General features: G+C 46.8%; 3 protein-coding genes across 4 annotated transcripts; 1 reads left to right on the top strand and 2 right to left on the bottom strand.

Moving 5' to 3' along the window:
- Positions 1-37: 37 nt before the first annotated feature.
- On the bottom strand, positions 38-5,965 carry LOC6551297 (ubiquitin carboxyl-terminal hydrolase 7). Of its 2 annotated transcripts, none has more exons than XM_001978360.3 (4): positions 5,251-5,965; positions 3,435-4,879; positions 1,916-3,313; positions 38-1,825 (listed from the first exon to the last, which is right to left on the bottom strand). In XM_001978360.3, the coding sequence occupies exons 2-4, from the start codon at positions 4,695-4,697 to the stop codon at positions 1,076-1,078; spliced, it is 3,411 nt and encodes a 1,136-aa protein (XP_001978396.1). In that variant the 5' UTR covers positions 4,698-4,879; positions 5,251-5,965; the 3' UTR covers positions 38-1,075. The 2 variants fall into 2 exon arrangements, with proteins under 2 accessions (XP_001978396.1, XP_026837510.1); XM_026981709.1 differs by lacking the exon at positions 5,251-5,965 and adding an exon at positions 4,952-5,042.
- A 345-nt stretch (positions 5,966-6,310) lies between these two features.
- LOC6551222 (probable cytochrome P450 311a1) lies at positions 6,311-8,352 on the bottom strand. Its single transcript, XM_001978359.3, has 4 exons — positions 8,029-8,352; positions 7,591-7,968; positions 7,170-7,519; positions 6,311-7,089 (listed from the first exon to the last, which is right to left on the bottom strand). The coding sequence occupies exons 1-4, from the start codon at positions 8,177-8,179 to the stop codon at positions 6,514-6,516; spliced, it is 1,455 nt and encodes a 484-aa protein (XP_001978395.1). The 5' UTR covers positions 8,180-8,352; the 3' UTR covers positions 6,311-6,513.
- A 1,291-nt stretch (positions 8,353-9,643) lies between these two features.
- On the top strand, positions 9,644-12,475 carry LOC6551221 (probable cytochrome P450 318a1). Its single transcript, XM_001978358.3, has 7 exons — positions 9,644-10,024; positions 10,091-10,282; positions 10,353-10,553; positions 11,042-11,111; positions 11,181-11,496; positions 11,553-12,048; positions 12,195-12,475. The coding sequence occupies exons 1-7, from the start codon at positions 9,859-9,861 to the stop codon at positions 12,377-12,379; spliced, it is 1,626 nt and encodes a 541-aa protein (XP_001978394.1). The 5' UTR covers positions 9,644-9,858; the 3' UTR covers positions 12,380-12,475.
- The last annotated feature ends 2,229 nt before the right edge of the window (positions 12,476-14,704 follow it).

The raw sequence follows: 14,704 nt of genomic DNA, 5'->3' as shown, positions 1-14,704 counted from the left end.
CATGCCTCCATGCGTCCCATTCATCGTCTTTGTCTTCGTCTCGTTTGGTGCAACAACTTGATGACTTATTTTGTTTCGTTTCGTTTTGTTTTGTTTTGTTAATCGTAATGTGTCGTTTAAAGTTATACTTGTTACATAGTTGCTTTTAATTGTTTACAGCTCTTCCTCTCTCGTGTATTTTTTATATATATATACGTTTCTCTTGTTGGTTGGTTTTTATTTAGTTTAGGTTCTTCCTATGCCTTCTATTAGTTTAAACTTTTTCCTTTTCTTTCCTCTTCACTCCTCGCCACCTCTCTTTGTTACATATGCTTGTTTGTTTCCTTTCTCTGTTTGTTTATAATTTTTAATGGGCAACTTGCAACGAACGCTTATTTACAACAGACAAAAGTAACCGATTCGCTGTTTCGAGTTCACTTCTGCCTGCGATTAAACAATTATCGGTTATGAATATTATACCATAGAAAGCATACGCACACAGACACACACACACACACGTTTAAGTCTAAGCCTACATTGAAGTTACTTTAGTCCAAGCAATAGGTCAGTAGAATTTGGGAGACTGGACTCGATGCGAAAGCTGGATACTCTGGTCAGGATTGTTCGGCGGAAACGGAAACGAGAGCAGCCAGGCAGGAAGAGGGGAAAAGGAGGGAGCAGTGTGCGTGGCGTGGCCAGTGGCTCTGCAAACGTGGACATCGGCGGCGGGTACTAATAAATAACTAAAATTTACTTAGCTTTTAGATTACAAACAATATATATGTATAAAAATATAATGGTAAGTTCCGCTCGTGTGTGTGTGTGTGTGTGTGTATGTGTGTGTGTGTGTGTGTGCGTGCGTGCGTATGTGTGGTGTGTATGAATTGGTTTCAAGAAACAGACTCTTTGTTTTGAATTTTGAAAATCAATTGACGTTTGCCAAGCAACAAACGCAGCCGTCCCTTGCCCACAATCCATCACACATCCAACATGAATCTTTGAATCCCGCTCCGCACGCAAACTTGCTCCGCCTCCTGCATCCGGTTTACAGCTCACAAGCGGCCACATTCTGTTTGTGTCCCCGCTCCAAAACGCCCTAGTTGTATATCTTGATGGCCTTCTCGGAAAAGTTAAGCGAGCTGCGCTTGCGCGACTTGTTGATGTGATCCAACCCAAAGAAGGGCAACTGGCCGCTGGTCCACGAGCGATACACCTCCAGGTCGACGGGCGTGTTGTCGTTCACATCCGAATTGTGGCCCATGGAGATCACGGAGAATTTATAGTTTTCCCACTCCTTGTCCGGCACATTCAGACGTCGCTGGATGCGCTGCTTTAGCGCTCCATACGGCTCGCCGTGACGCGTCTTGGCTAGGAAGGGTACGCCGAACGAGTTGTACAGATCCTTGCTGAAATGTGCCACTGGGATGAGGAACTCGTTCTCTGCCAGCTGCATCTCCTCCGCTGGCACCTCCTCGATGCGATAAGTCTTTTGAGCGCCCTGTGTGGTCGTGATGGAGTCGTTGGTCTTTAGCAGCGTATCCAACGGGATGTCGTCCTTGCATATCGCCACGATTTTATGGTTGCTAACCTTCATCAGGCGCAGCTTGCGACGGCTGTTCTCCGCAAACGTGATTTTCTTGGCCGCCTCCTCCAGCAGTCCTTTCACCGTATCGTTCTTGTTGGGATACAGCACCAGCTCCTTCTCGTCCTTGAGGTCGCTGCTCACCCAGACGCACTTGAACTGCTTCTTGTTGTCCAGCTCGTGGATGCTGAGCGAGAGGCGCTGGTAGAAGATACGCTTGGGTGTGCTCTGTTTGGTGTAGGACACCAGATCCTTGATGGTACCCTGCAGGGAATGAAAACGACAGGCTTAGTAATTGAAAAAGCACAGCGAATGCAATGGAAAACTTAAAACCAAATAGTTGTATGTGGGTACCTTAAAAGTGTAGGGCACTGCGTTGCCCGCCGTCTCCTTGTAGTTGTTGATGCACATAAAGAACTGCAGCTTCTGTGGATCGGTATTCAAGCGCTCGGCCACCGCATTGGTGAGTTGATCGTAGTTATAGCGATTGGACAGTTCCAGCGTGAAGTCCGGTTCATTGGGGTTGCATTTGTCGCTGAAGATGATCTCGATGCGGTAGACCAGATCAAGGAAGTAGTCCTCTACCGTGGGCAGGTCGAGTTTGGCGTCGACATTTTCGCGTTCGAAGATTAGGATGTGGCCTTGCAGGTGATCCTGCGGTATGAACAGCACACTCTCGATGGGCTCGTTCAGGTTGGCCAGCTTCTTGTCGGCGTACTCATCGTAGATGGTCAGCTCGGTGTCCGCATCGAAGCCCAGTTTCCGGTTAACCTCCGGCACCAGATCAATGAGGCGGCGGGTGTGCGGCTGTTGGGTGCATCCAATGTAGTTTAGGCGCTTGTTACGCGCATCATAGTACTTGAGAAACAGCAGGGCTTCGGTCTTGGGATTAAAGGACGGCAGGGGACCAGGAACATCGGAGCCGGCCAGCTCCAGCCAGATGACCCACGGTTTCTGTGACGTTGGTATCTGTTCGATGGCTCGCGACGCCTCCGCCACGAAATCAAAATGCAAGAACTTCTGCGTCTGGGCGGTGCACATGTTCCACATGCGCATGCGTTCGCGCGACACTCCGAAACCCTTGACAAACATGTCCACCAGCTCGTCGACAGTCTGATTTTGCTTGATGCGGAAGATGCGCGGATGGGCCTTCTCCAGATCGAAGAGACGACGCTTGTGCTGGTCCTCGAAGTACTCCTCGAGGATCACGTGCACGGACACATATAGGTTGGCCTCGCTGCGCTCCTTGCGGCGCGCCATTTCGATGCGCTTCTCCAAGTCGAGGCGCTCGACCAGGTCGCTTGAGATCTCGTTCTCTGGTATGTCGCCGAGGACTCGCTCCAACTCCGACTGGCGGATGTAGACCAGCATATAGGCATTGCTGCACTTGGCATGGAACGAGATCTCGTCGTCCATACCGCCGTAATTCTGTTCGATCGCCTCCTGCTTGCGACAACTGGAGACCACATCGTCGTCGAACTTAAACCAACGTCCGTCAGCCTTTGGATTAATGAAGACCACATAGTGCCCGCCATGGTTATCGCCAGAGTGCACCAACACGGCGTGCAGAACGTAGTCCGCCGAGGTCTTCTCGCTCTCGGCCAGATAGCGATCCAGATTGATCTGTTCGTAGAACTCGAAGCGATCGTTGTACTTGATCGAGCTATCCGTGACGGGATCGTACTGGAAGCGCATCAGATGCAGATGCAAAACGGGTGGGAATGAAGTGAAGATGACGCCCTTGCTGGCTTCCTATATACAGAAGATAATGTATTTCAATTACTATTATGAATACATACATTGCCAGTGCAATAGAGAACTATTAAAGTTCAATTTTGGCTAGTTCATAAATTACAACCGAAACTCGACTCACCTGCAAGCCATGCACACCAGCATCGTATTTGTTGTCACCCTCCAGCGTCTCGGGGGCTACGTAATCCTGGAAGGACTCGTAGATGTTCTTCTTATCCTTGATGTTCAGCTGGATGTCGTAGAACGTCTCGTAGCGTGTGCTGTTGTAGTCGACGTTCTTGCATTTAATGTACGAAGACATTTTGCCCTCGAACAGACCCGGAATGGTGCCCTCCAGGGTGGTGCCCTTCATCTTCGACTCGAGCTTGTCGAGCAGCACGCGGAGGAACTCCTGGACATCGTGCTGCATGAACGAATCGAGTGTCTCCCAGCCAAAGGACTTGGTTAGCTTCTTGGTGCCCACGGGACGGTCACCAAACTGCAGCTCATGGAACACACGCTGCAGCGATAGTCCAACTGATTTGGTACTATCGTCAGCCTCCGTGGGTATGCGATACACAGACAGTCTTAGGGAATTGGTGAAGTACAATGTCTGCAGCAGCGAGTTCATATAGCAGGTGGCGCCCTGATTTTTGAGGCCCACATAGCCTGTGTGCTTCTTCGAGTCCCACAAAACGCCATGCGGTGCATCCGCAATCACGTGAACCTCCAGGGTGATGCTGTTGTTGTGCACATAGCTCTTGTCGGCATCCTGCAGCTCCTGCCAGGTGATAAAATTCGAGTAGCCATAGTCGTTCTCCTTGGAGTAGAACAAATGCTTAATACGGGCACGGCTGAATGGCTGTGCATCGGGCTTGTGGCACTTCAAACGCAGCTCGGCAATGGCATTGCACGACCAGGTGGGCGAATCATTCTCCCCATTGCACTGCAGGAAGAAGCCCAGCGCGCGATCATTGGGTATGACCATAATTCGCCATGGCAACATGCGGACATACACTGGCGGCGACAGTCTCTGCGATTTCAATTGAACCACATTCTCGACGGTGAATGAGAATGTGGTCTCCGAGCGGAACTGGTCCTCCTTGGACTCATCGTCTATACCCATGGCCTCAGAGTCGCCGAATGAAGTGGAGCTGCTATCCGCCAGTAGTTGCTGTGGCGGCACATTGCCGTTCTCGCTGGGCAATTGGGTGACTGCACCAACGGCGTGCAATTGTGGCTGGATAAGATTCTTGAATTTGGGCAATTGAGGCGGCGAATTCTGTTGCTGCTGCTGCGGATTCTGTTGTTGTTGCTGCTGCTGGAGATCACTGGTGAGGATCTCGACCTCTTGGGTGTCCTGGGTGTCCATTGCTTCAATAGACTGATCTGTTTCAATTTCCATTTTAGTCGGCACTTGAATGGTGCTGAATTCGGCGGCTCCTCCGCGGAGGATCGGTACTGATGGTATGGATTTCTCTGTTGGATTGGGACTCACTGGATGTGCTTTTTGACTGGACGACTGCTGCCGCTATTCGGCTTTTCTGTTTTTTTCGGGCTTCAAATTTTCTCACTGAATATCAAGTTCTGTAATAAACAAATTTCGAATTACAATCTGTACGCATATAACAGGAAAGCATACGCATGCTATGAACATACATGCAGAATATTGTACAATGACTGGATGAAAAGTGGTACATATACGTATTTACATTCATATGCATGTACCACCATGCATACATATGTATATACATACATGTGTATATTTTGTTTTATGCAATTTCTTGCGGCCAGCGGCTAAGGAAGAAGAAGCAGGAGCAGCAGCAGCGAAATTCGCTTTAAATGCGTCGCCGCTTCAGCGTCTTCTTCTTATGCCCCGCACGCCCACAAGCATGCACTTATTTTGCGTACATACATCCGCCGATGTACATATGTATGAATGTATGTATGGAGCTTACATTGCTTGTTTGCTGCTCGCTGTCAATAAATATAAATAAATATATCTATATAGTTGCGGGCCGTTTGCTCTTCGATTTTGCGGTATTGAAATACAAAAAAACAAAAAAAAAAAAACACAAAAAACTAAGAGTGGGTGGCGCTGGGCGGAGGATATTTTTGTGGGCGGGCGGCAAGGTTGATCTCACGCACGCACGCACGCTGGATATTCGGCAATTAGCTATCGAATCGGCGATGTAACAGATGTAGCGTAGCGAACCGAAACTGTGGCAAAAAACAGTAGATTCTTTCCGTATTTTTCGCTTGCCTTCTTTCCAACAATACAAAAAATTACAAATACACTTCAATTTATGGCATTTGTGTGGGTGTGTGCGTTTTTCGTATGCCTTCACGCTGTCGGTTTGTGTGTGTTGGCGCGCGTGTGTGTGTGCTGCACGTCGCTGTTCTCCACCGTCACTACGGTTCTGTACTTCTTAGGGCTCACGCAGCAGAGCACTTTATGCCGAACAGACAAGTACTGTTTCATATGCTGAATTGTTAAAGTTTAAAAAGAAACAGCTCCGAAATACTTCACACGGCACTGCATCGCATCGTTAAAGTATCAATTAATATTTTCGCACACACACATACACATGCAGCGAGCAGCTCGTGCAGCTGTCAAAAACGAAACGATAACGGCAGCACATGTTATCGGCGCCAGCAACGCTGCGTGCTCCTTACGCGACTATCGATAGCTGCCAGGGCAGAAGGAAGTGGCCAGATGTAGCTAAACTCTAGCTATTAGCTCGACTAAATAAAATAATAATTATTATTTTATCAAATGATTACATTAATCTCTTCATGCTGCATAGTATAAATGTGAAAAAGACATTATTTATTTGTTTGTATTTATTTTGTTCTTGCAATTAATTTAGCTGTAATAATTTTTAGCTTTTTTTAAGTTAGTTCACTTTCGGAAAATTTTATTTCCGTCATCATATTATGTATTATAAATATATATTTTGATAATATTTAAGTATGATAGTTGAATGTGAAAAGAGACATATTATTTATTTGCTTGTATTTATTTTGTTCTTACAATTATCTTAGCTGAAACAATTTTTAGCTTTTTTTAAGTTAGTTCACTTTTGGAAAATTGTATTTCCGTAATTTGGTAATATTTAAGTATGGCATCTTCCGCGAATTTCTTTTGTATCTATGTATGTACATACATATGTAAATATGCTTTTTTATTTAACTGGAATTGACATTTGAAAACACCTTTTTTATCGTTTCAAAAATGACACATGTATGCCCTGCTGGGCCTTCAGCACCATTTGGGCCTGCAGCTTGAGAGGAGCCTGTTCCTGGCCCAGTTTCAGATCGAATTCCGTGACGAGGCGGGCGGTGAGCAGCTTCATCAGGAGCAGGGAGTACCGCCTGCCGATGCAGACGTGTGGTCCGCCGGAGAAGGGAATATAGCTGAAGGCGGGTGGGTCGGAGGCGCCATCCTCCTCCCGCAACCAACGCTCCGGCTTGAAGGCATACGGATCCGGATAGTATTCCTTATCGTGCGCCAATCCGTACATATTTATCCACAGTGTGACGCCGGCACAGTAGATTCGTCCGCCAATCTCGGTGGATTGCGTGGTCTGGCGTCCAGTGCTGGGCACAATGGTGTACAGGCGCAGCACCTCCTTGATCAGGGCCTCCAGATAGGGCAGCCCATTGAGTTCGTCCAGGTCCATGGATTCATCCAACGCCACGTTCTGCAGCTCCTTTCGTAGACGCGACTGCGCTTCGGGATACTTCGCTAGAGCATAGAGTACAAAGGACATGGAGGCCGTGGTGGTATCCACACCCTGAAAGCATCGAACATAAAAAGGTATTTACAATGTATAAATATTAGTGCAAAGATCATAGATCATTGCGGAAAACCAACCGCAAACACAAAGGTGTTGATCTCATCGCGAATTTCCTTCCGACTCAGGGATCGACCCTCGAATCTGGCCAACAGGAGCGTGTCCAGGAGATTGTGGGATCTGCCCGGCGCTTCCTCCATATCCATGAGCTCCTTGGCGCGCTTCTCGATCACCGACTCCATTAGCGTGTGGATAACCTGTAGCTGCTCGCTGAGATCCCGCCAGAGTTGGGTGCGTTGAAAGATCCAGTCGGACGCGAGGAGCGGATTGATCATGCGCTTGAAGAGGAGCTTACTGCTCAGATGGAATGCAGCGATGATGGGCGAGTGATCTACGGACTGGGTGTCCAATTGGGCGCCCATGGAGGTGTCTGAAATGGGTAGGTAAACAGTATGGTTACTACTTGTATCAATTATTAATCTACTTCGTTCTCCAACTCACCCACAATGGCGTCTATGAGGCACGCGAACAGCGGATCAGTGACCTCCAGGAACTCTCCTCTGGTGGCCGCCAGTCGCCTGACCAAGCGATCCACATGCCCACCAATCGCAGGAGCAAAGCTGCGCAGCAATTGCGGCTGAAAGGCGGGTGTTAGGAGGCGACGCTGCCGTGTCCACTGGACTCCATGGCTGATCAGCAGACCGTTGCCGATGAGCGGCTCCAGCTGGAGAAAGGTGTTCGCCTTCTGGAGCGTGGGATCATGCAGCGCCTGGCGCGTCTCCTCCGCCGTATGAAGGAATACCCAGAGCTGGGTCCCCAACCACAGGCGATAGGTGGCACCGAAGCGATCTCGCAGCTCTGTGAAAACGAGAAAGATATCTGATGAATGGATGGATGAATGCTGATCGGCTATCCTCGAGCTACTGCATCGCTACCCACATTCCGGCCTGAGTTTTCCCACCATCTGAGCATTTCCCAGGAGTGGAAACGCCCAGGGACCCGGCAGACTGGTGCCCAGTCGCAGCAGTGCCCACTTTCGCATCAGAATCCATATGCCCAGGGTGATCAGTAGCAGTGGCCACAGCGCCATGTCGCCCACAAGTCGGTGGTTGTGTTCTCCTCAAGCGGTTCGATTGGACTAAATTGTTAGCTAAATGAAACCTGATTGGCAGCTAATCTGCACTGGGGTACATTAACCCTAATTAAAAATAGTTGTTCTCATTCGAATTTTGAACTATATATATGATGCATAAAATAATTTAAAATTATACATACTTTTTAAACTCTTATAAATCTTATAAATATTCCTCATGCTTATAAACAATATATAAAAATAATAAATAACAATGTGTTAAATGATTTTCTTATGAATTGATTAGTAAATGATTTATCTATAAATTGATCAGCAATGTTAGCGCAAAGCCCTCATGGGCTTTATAGTGTTAAGTACTGATCCACTAACAGATCAAGCAACTGTTAACAGTTAACAGAGGCCTAGATAAGATTATCGGATTTCAGTCCGACGGGCGTATATATAAATATATATATAAAGATGCACTTACTTTATTGTGCCGCTGGTTTATGCGGATTAATAAATCCAATTGAAAATACAATTGGCATTTGCTGGCTTTTTTCATCGATCAAAAAGCAATATCTAATCTGCGCCTGGAAAGATTGGCAAAAGTGCACTTCTGCAGCTTGAACTTTGACTTTGCCAATTTAGATGCAGTATCGTTGGGCGGATTTCTAGGTCTCTACTCGTAAAGATTCGTTGAAAAGTATGTAACAGGCAGAATATTCATATTGATCATATTCTTCATCAATATGATCAATAGCCGAGTCGAACTGGCCATGTCCGTCTGTCCATAAGAACGCCTCGATCTCAGGAACTATAAAAGCTAGAATATTAAGATTAAACATGCAGCTTCCAGAGACATTGACGCAGCGCAAGTTTGTTTCCAAATGTTCCCAAGCCCACTCTAACGCCCATAAACCGCACAAATTTAAAAAATTCAAAAAAAAGTTAAAATGTTTCAAAGCTGAAGTTCTTAAGTCCATAACTCAACTTATCTTAATCTGATTTTGAAGTGGCATACCTCTAAATATTTCTGTTCCCTAGAAATCTACATTCAAATTTAAAAATCTATTTTTTAAAAACTAATTTGGTATTTTTTTTTGATGTTATGATGTTGTAGAAATTCCAAAAAAAAATAAGAAATGTATAATGATGCAATTGAAGTAGATTATAGTTTTTTTTTTTGCTATTAACACTGGAACATTTTATAGTATTATGGTTGAATGTGAAGGTATACACATTTATACCAATTCGGGTTAATCCGGCTAAGAGTATGCATACTTTTGGGCACCTTTGAATCGCGTGGCACCTCTCATTGCCAAAATACTTGAACATATTTGATTGTATTTGACTTGTAGAACCGAAACCATCGCTGATGACCCAAAAATGCTGCCCACTGTCCGCCGGGCAATTAAGAATGCCATTTCAGTCGTAGACCAGCGGTGTTGCCAACAATTGCGTGTAGCACATTTCGGCAGTTGTCAACTGTTGGCCCAAGCGATCGGTTCGCCCAGCCCAGTTTTAGCCACCTCCATTGGAGCCACCGAACCACTGAGCCACCGAACCACCGAACCACTGAGCCACTGAAACCACGTAGATTGCAAGTGTGCTGCCTACAAATCACCACATTAGGCCGTAAAGAGCATAGCGTTCATCGGCGGGAAGCGCTGGCTGTGGTGGCAGTGGTACTAGCGATGCACCTGAACGTGGCCCTTTGGGCTTGCGGCGTCCTGCTGGCGGTGCTCCTCACCTGGCAGCAGCGGAAGTGCTGGCGGCTCATCTGGCAGCTGAACGGATGGCGCGGAGTGGTCCAGCAGCCAGTACTCTGGATCCTCCTCTGCATCAATCTGCATCCCAACAGTTGAGTGAAGTCTCACTTAATCACTTATAGTTAATGATAGTTTCACTTAAAATGACAATTCGCAGGCATTCTGGAGAAGGTATCCCAGTATCGGGTGTACTTCCAGCGCCCCTTGGCCGTCCTCGTGGGCACCCGGGTCCTTCTCTATATCGATGATCCTGCCGGCATGGAATGCGTCCTGAATGCGCCAGAGTGCCTGGACAAGACCTTTCTGCAGGATGGCTTCTTCGTGCGTCGCGGTTTGCTCCATGCCAGAGGTGAGTATCTGAAAGATATTCCAAAATATATTATGATACCTCAAGTTGCACTATGTGTGTGTGATTAAAGGGCAAAAATGGAAGTTGCGCAGAAAGCAGCTCAATCCAGCCTTCAGCCATAATATTGTGGCCAGTTTCTTCGATGTCTTCAACTCGGTGGGCAACCAGATAGTCGAACAGTTTCTATCGCAGCCCAATCTCCATGGACAGGCAGTCAAGTTTACGGATGCCGAGGATTTGCTCAGTCGCGCTGTTCTGGAGGTATCATGTTGTGAGTATTAATTATAATTAATCAACTGATTACCAACATATATTGCTTAACAATGGTTTTGTAAACGATCATTAACTGATTGCAGCCCACCTCCAACTGGAGAATCCGTTGCGGAATCTTTAAACAAATAACTAATTGCATTCACTTCCCTTTGGGGGGACACGTTCCCCCCGTTTCCATGCATCTCACGTAGCCGGAATCGCCTCAATATCCAATATGAATGTGCCTACTTGCAAGTACGAGTATATAGTCCCCCGATCCCCTTGAGTTCGCTCACGAACAGTAATCAAAATATTTACATTAATTTATGAGTGTTTGATGGAGTCAAACAATTGCTGTGTGCAGCGAATAAACATTCGTACTCAAAGTACTCAAAGTCTATTTATAGGTAACCTTAAGTATGAAACAGCTTACTATGTTGCAATTTTCATAAATAGTTATATGCAGGTTGGTTTTTAGTAATACTGTATCGATTTACTTTCTTGCAGTGACTATTATGGGCACTCCCACCAATTTCACGCAATTGGATGACGCGCACATTGCCAACAGTTACAAGCGGTGAGTGGAGAGGACTCCTTATGATTTCAGCTTACATTACACACAGAACCGCATCCCAATCCCAACCAGACTTTTGGAGATCTCAGCCGTTCGGGTGGTGAAGCCATGGCTCCAGATACGCCTGTTGCACCGCCTCTTGGCCCCGGAACTGTACGAGGAGTCCAGAAAGTGCGCCAAGCTGCTGGAGGATTTCGTGGGCGGAATCGTGAGGACGAAGCATCGCAACTGGCGGCTGAGGGACGCCGTTGGGGGTGAAAAGCCTGGTGAGGATTCGTCCACCGGCTGGCAGAGGCGCATCTTCATCGAGCAGATCTTTCAACTGGCCGCCAATGGGGAGATGACGCTGGAAGAGATCATGGACGAGGCTCAGTCCATGGTACTGGTGGTATGTGCAGAAATTGAATTGAAGTATTATTATTATATTATATTATTTCCTGCCAGTCCTTTGAGACGGTGTCCAATAGCATAATGCTGGCCCTGCTCTGCCTGGCCACCAACAAGAGCGACTGCCAGCAACGATTGCTGGCGGAGATCAGGGCCATCGTGCCGGATGGCGGCCAGGTGGGCTTGGAGCAGCTGCAGCAGCTGCGTTATCTGGACGCCTTTGTCAGCGAATCACTGCGCCTCCTGGCCACCGTGCCGATGAATCTGCGCCACGTCAGTCGCGATTTCCAGCTGGCGGGCAGGCAGCGGGAGACGATTGTGCCCCAAAACAGCATCGTGGTGCTGGACACCTTCAATATGCAACGCGACGAGCGCTGGTGGGGCGCCACCGCCAAGCAGTTCGATCCGCAGCGGTTCCTCGACCACGACCAGGAGCAGCCAGGAGCATCCAAGGGGCAGAATAATCCGGGATCGGGCGAAGCACGGAGGCAGCGCGACCGGCGACACTCCTACAGCTTCCTGCCCTTCTCCAATGGACTGCGATCGTGTATCGGTGAGTTGAATGAAGTGTCACAACTATCTGATACCCGTTAGTGAGCTTAAGATTATCGGTATGCGCTATGCCATTGAATAGTGTTGTAAAATTACATTATGAGGGCATGGAAAGCTATCTTATTGGTATGTGCCTATCTTTTGCAGGTCGCCGCTATGGACTTTTTATCATGAAGGTGTTCCTCGTGAAGTTAATCTCAAACTTTGATTTTCAGAGCGATTTTGAGCTGGAAAAGCTGCAGTTTGTCGAGAACATATCGCTAAAGTTTAAGAACGCCGATGACATCTTGCTGGCAATCCAGCCACATAACCAGTCCAAGGAGTCCACTTAACATGCATTGTTTTTCCCCTTTTCCAAATAATATAATTACACCTTTTTTTTTATTTCATGTATGCATTTAGTTACAATGTAATATACAAGTTAAGATTTAAATGTATCTTACGCAGTCAAAATAAATACCCCTATTTGTATAGCCATATAAAATATCCGACTAACGTTTTCCCAGCCATTTGAATTTTTGTGGAAAGCTTTTGCAGATTGTTGAGCAGAAAGCTTACTTATGTTTTGCAACCATTAAAACTTGAACACCAGGTGGCGCAAGCTGGGGTTGTTAAACAATAAATATCTATATTTTATATATATACTACCACTAGTATTATTTTGCAAACATTTTGAGTACAATTATTTTTTGGAATTTTCAAATTACTGAAATGCCAAAGTTTCTTTTTTCAATGTTCAAAGTTTTTCAAATGTAGTCAGAGTTTGTCCACCACCAAGTTAAACAGGACCATGCAACAAGGATAATTTGTTTGCAACAAAAGATCAAAGGCCCAACTTTGCGACTTGAAGTGGAAAATGGGTGTGAAACTGAATTTGAAACTGGGGGCACTGCATCTGTCATGGGATGCGACAAATGTCGGGCGAGTGCGGAGCACACGCGACTGCTAATGTGGCAGGACATGGAGCAAGGACTCGACTTGCAGCTCGCAGGACACCGTCGTATGATAATATGCCACAACTGTCAGCAATATTTCCGCTCTGCTCCACTCCGTCTCCGAGTTTTCCGCCAGATTTGCCCATCACCAATGTAGGTAGTATAGCAATAGTACTAGCAACCTTAGCTTTAGTACCTTCAGTGCCGGGCACATTCACATATCATTGTCAGGACTCGAGTCCTTTTGACTTGTCTGAAGAGTGGAGTCCAAAGAGCGTCCAAAATGCTGGCATCGCCTTAGCAGCTAAACGACAACAGCAGCAGGAGCAGCAACATCAACAGCAGTCAGCCAAGTGGCATCATTATAACTTGGTCTACACTGCGCGAAATCCGACATGGATCTCACTCAGCCCAGTGGGGGTCGAAGGAGGCATCTTGTTAGTTCCCAAATCATTCAGACAAGTGCTTTCAGGGACCAGGGTATTTGGGACCTGGACTCACTAAGCAGATGGCTTTTCCAGAAATCTATGCATTAGTCGATCAGATTCCAGGCAACTATGGTATACCCAATGGCCAATTTCAATCGAGAAGGTTCTGAAAACAGTTATTACCAAACATAAGAGCTACATGAAATTCGCTTGGGAAGTCTGTACGTAGATTAGGCAAAAGTAGAGGGTATGTGTCAGTTGAGTTGCCCTGCTCTTGTGGGCTGGGAGATTTTTGGCTTGTGAGTGGAACTTACCTTTCGCCAGGCAAATGACGCCGTCAACGAAGTCATTAGGTGAAGGGGGTGGCAAAAGGAGGGCGTGGGCGGTTGTTAGTGGGTGGTGGCAATGTCCTTGTAGCTGTTTCTGCTGTTGGTGTTGGTGTCGCTGTTGTTGCTGCTATCGCTGGTGGCATTAACTTGACACTTTCCCCATTGCCGTGAGTGGAATGCATTCGGTGCCTCCGTGTCCGTGTCCTTTGTGTCCTTCGTCCTTGCGCCAGGATGTGTGCGGAAATTTATAACTGGGAAAGGCACTTGAAACACATTCGCATGGAAATTTCCACCCCCTCCACACACATATTTACTTTGATTGATGTGCCGGCACGAAATCGCCACGGATAAAATATGGTTGCTCCACTCTAAAACGGAGTCTTAATTATTTGCCGAAGCATCCGGAAATGCTCGTAATTCCAACTGTCTACAGTGGTCAAGCTAGAAGAAGAGTTATGTGCAAAGCCCAATGGGGTTTTCCGCATCCGACGAGAATTCAATGGAGCCTGGGGTGAGTAGCTACCAATGCCCTACAAATTACAAGTAAATTGCTATTCCTGAGCTGGAAAATAGTTGACTTTTTGCATAGAGGTATAAATACTGCTTTTTATACAGCAACGTGCATTATGTTTAGTTCCGAAAGCTGTGAAATAAAGTTTGTATGATGAACGCTTTATGGCTGATCAGATGATCAGATGCGCCTGATGTCCTTTTATTTGAGCTGTTGCAAGGACTTGCCGGTCCACTCGAATCAGGTTCCTAAAATGCAAATCGTGCTGAATTGCATTTTTCAGCAAAATGCTTGGGCAACCGAACCGGCGAGTTTCAGCCACTGGACTTTTGCTGTGCGAGGCGTTGATAAATGTGTGGAGGCGCCCCGGCTGGGAAGCGGGAGGATGTGGTTGTGGACATGGTGTGGAAATGGTGGCCAAAGGACCATGGCCAGTGTCACTGCCACTGATGCC

This window comes from Drosophila erecta, unplaced genomic scaffold (genome assembly GCF_003286155.1).
Source record: "Drosophila erecta strain 14021-0224.00,06,07 unplaced genomic scaffold, DereRS2 tig00000126-arrow-pilon, whole genome shotgun sequence".
NCBI classification, from domain to species: domain Eukaryota; kingdom Metazoa; phylum Arthropoda; class Insecta; order Diptera; family Drosophilidae; genus Drosophila; species Drosophila erecta.
Note: the sequence above shows the minus strand (reverse complement) of the source record. Positions and strands in the feature narration are given on the sequence as shown.

What these genes read in the sequence shown, in the direction of transcription:
- LOC6551297 (XM_001978360.3), bottom strand. Translation starts at nt 4,697, where the DNA reads ATGGAAATTGAAACAGATCAGTCTATTGAAGCAATGGACACCCAGGAC. An exon ending in CTGGTGTGCATGGCTTGCAG is followed by an intron (nt 3,314 to 3,434) that starts GTGAGTCGAGTT and finishes TTCTGTATATAG; the next exon opens with GAAGCCAGCAAGGGCGTCAT. An exon ending in CAGTGCCCTACACTTTTAAG is followed by an intron (nt 1,826 to 1,915) that starts GTACCCACATAC and finishes CATTCCCTGCAG; the next exon opens with GGTACCATCAAGGATCTGGT.
- LOC6551222 (XM_001978359.3), bottom strand. Translation starts at nt 8,179, where the DNA reads ATGGCGCTGTGGCCACTGCTACTGATCACCCTGGGCATATGGATTCTG. An exon ending in GGGAAAACTCAGGCCGGAAT is followed by an intron (nt 7,969 to 8,028) that starts GTGGGTAGCGAT and finishes TCCATTCATCAG; the next exon opens with ATATCTTTCTCGTTTTCACA. An exon ending in CCTCATAGACGCCATTGTGG is followed by an intron (nt 7,520 to 7,590) that starts GTGAGTTGGAGA and finishes TACCCATTTCAG; the next exon opens with ACACCTCCATGGGCGCCCAA.
- LOC6551221 (XM_001978358.3), top strand. Translation starts at nt 9,859, where the DNA reads ATGCACCTGAACGTGGCCCTTTGGGCTTGCGGCGTCCTGCTGGCGGTG. An exon ending in CGGTTTGCTCCATGCCAGAG is followed by an intron (nt 10,283 to 10,352) that starts GTGAGTATCTGA and finishes GTGTGATTAAAG; the next exon opens with GGCAAAAATGGAAGTTGCGC. An exon ending in TGTTCTGGAGGTATCATGTT is followed by an intron (nt 10,554 to 11,041) that starts GTGAGTATTAAT and finishes ACTTTCTTGCAG; the next exon opens with TGACTATTATGGGCACTCCC.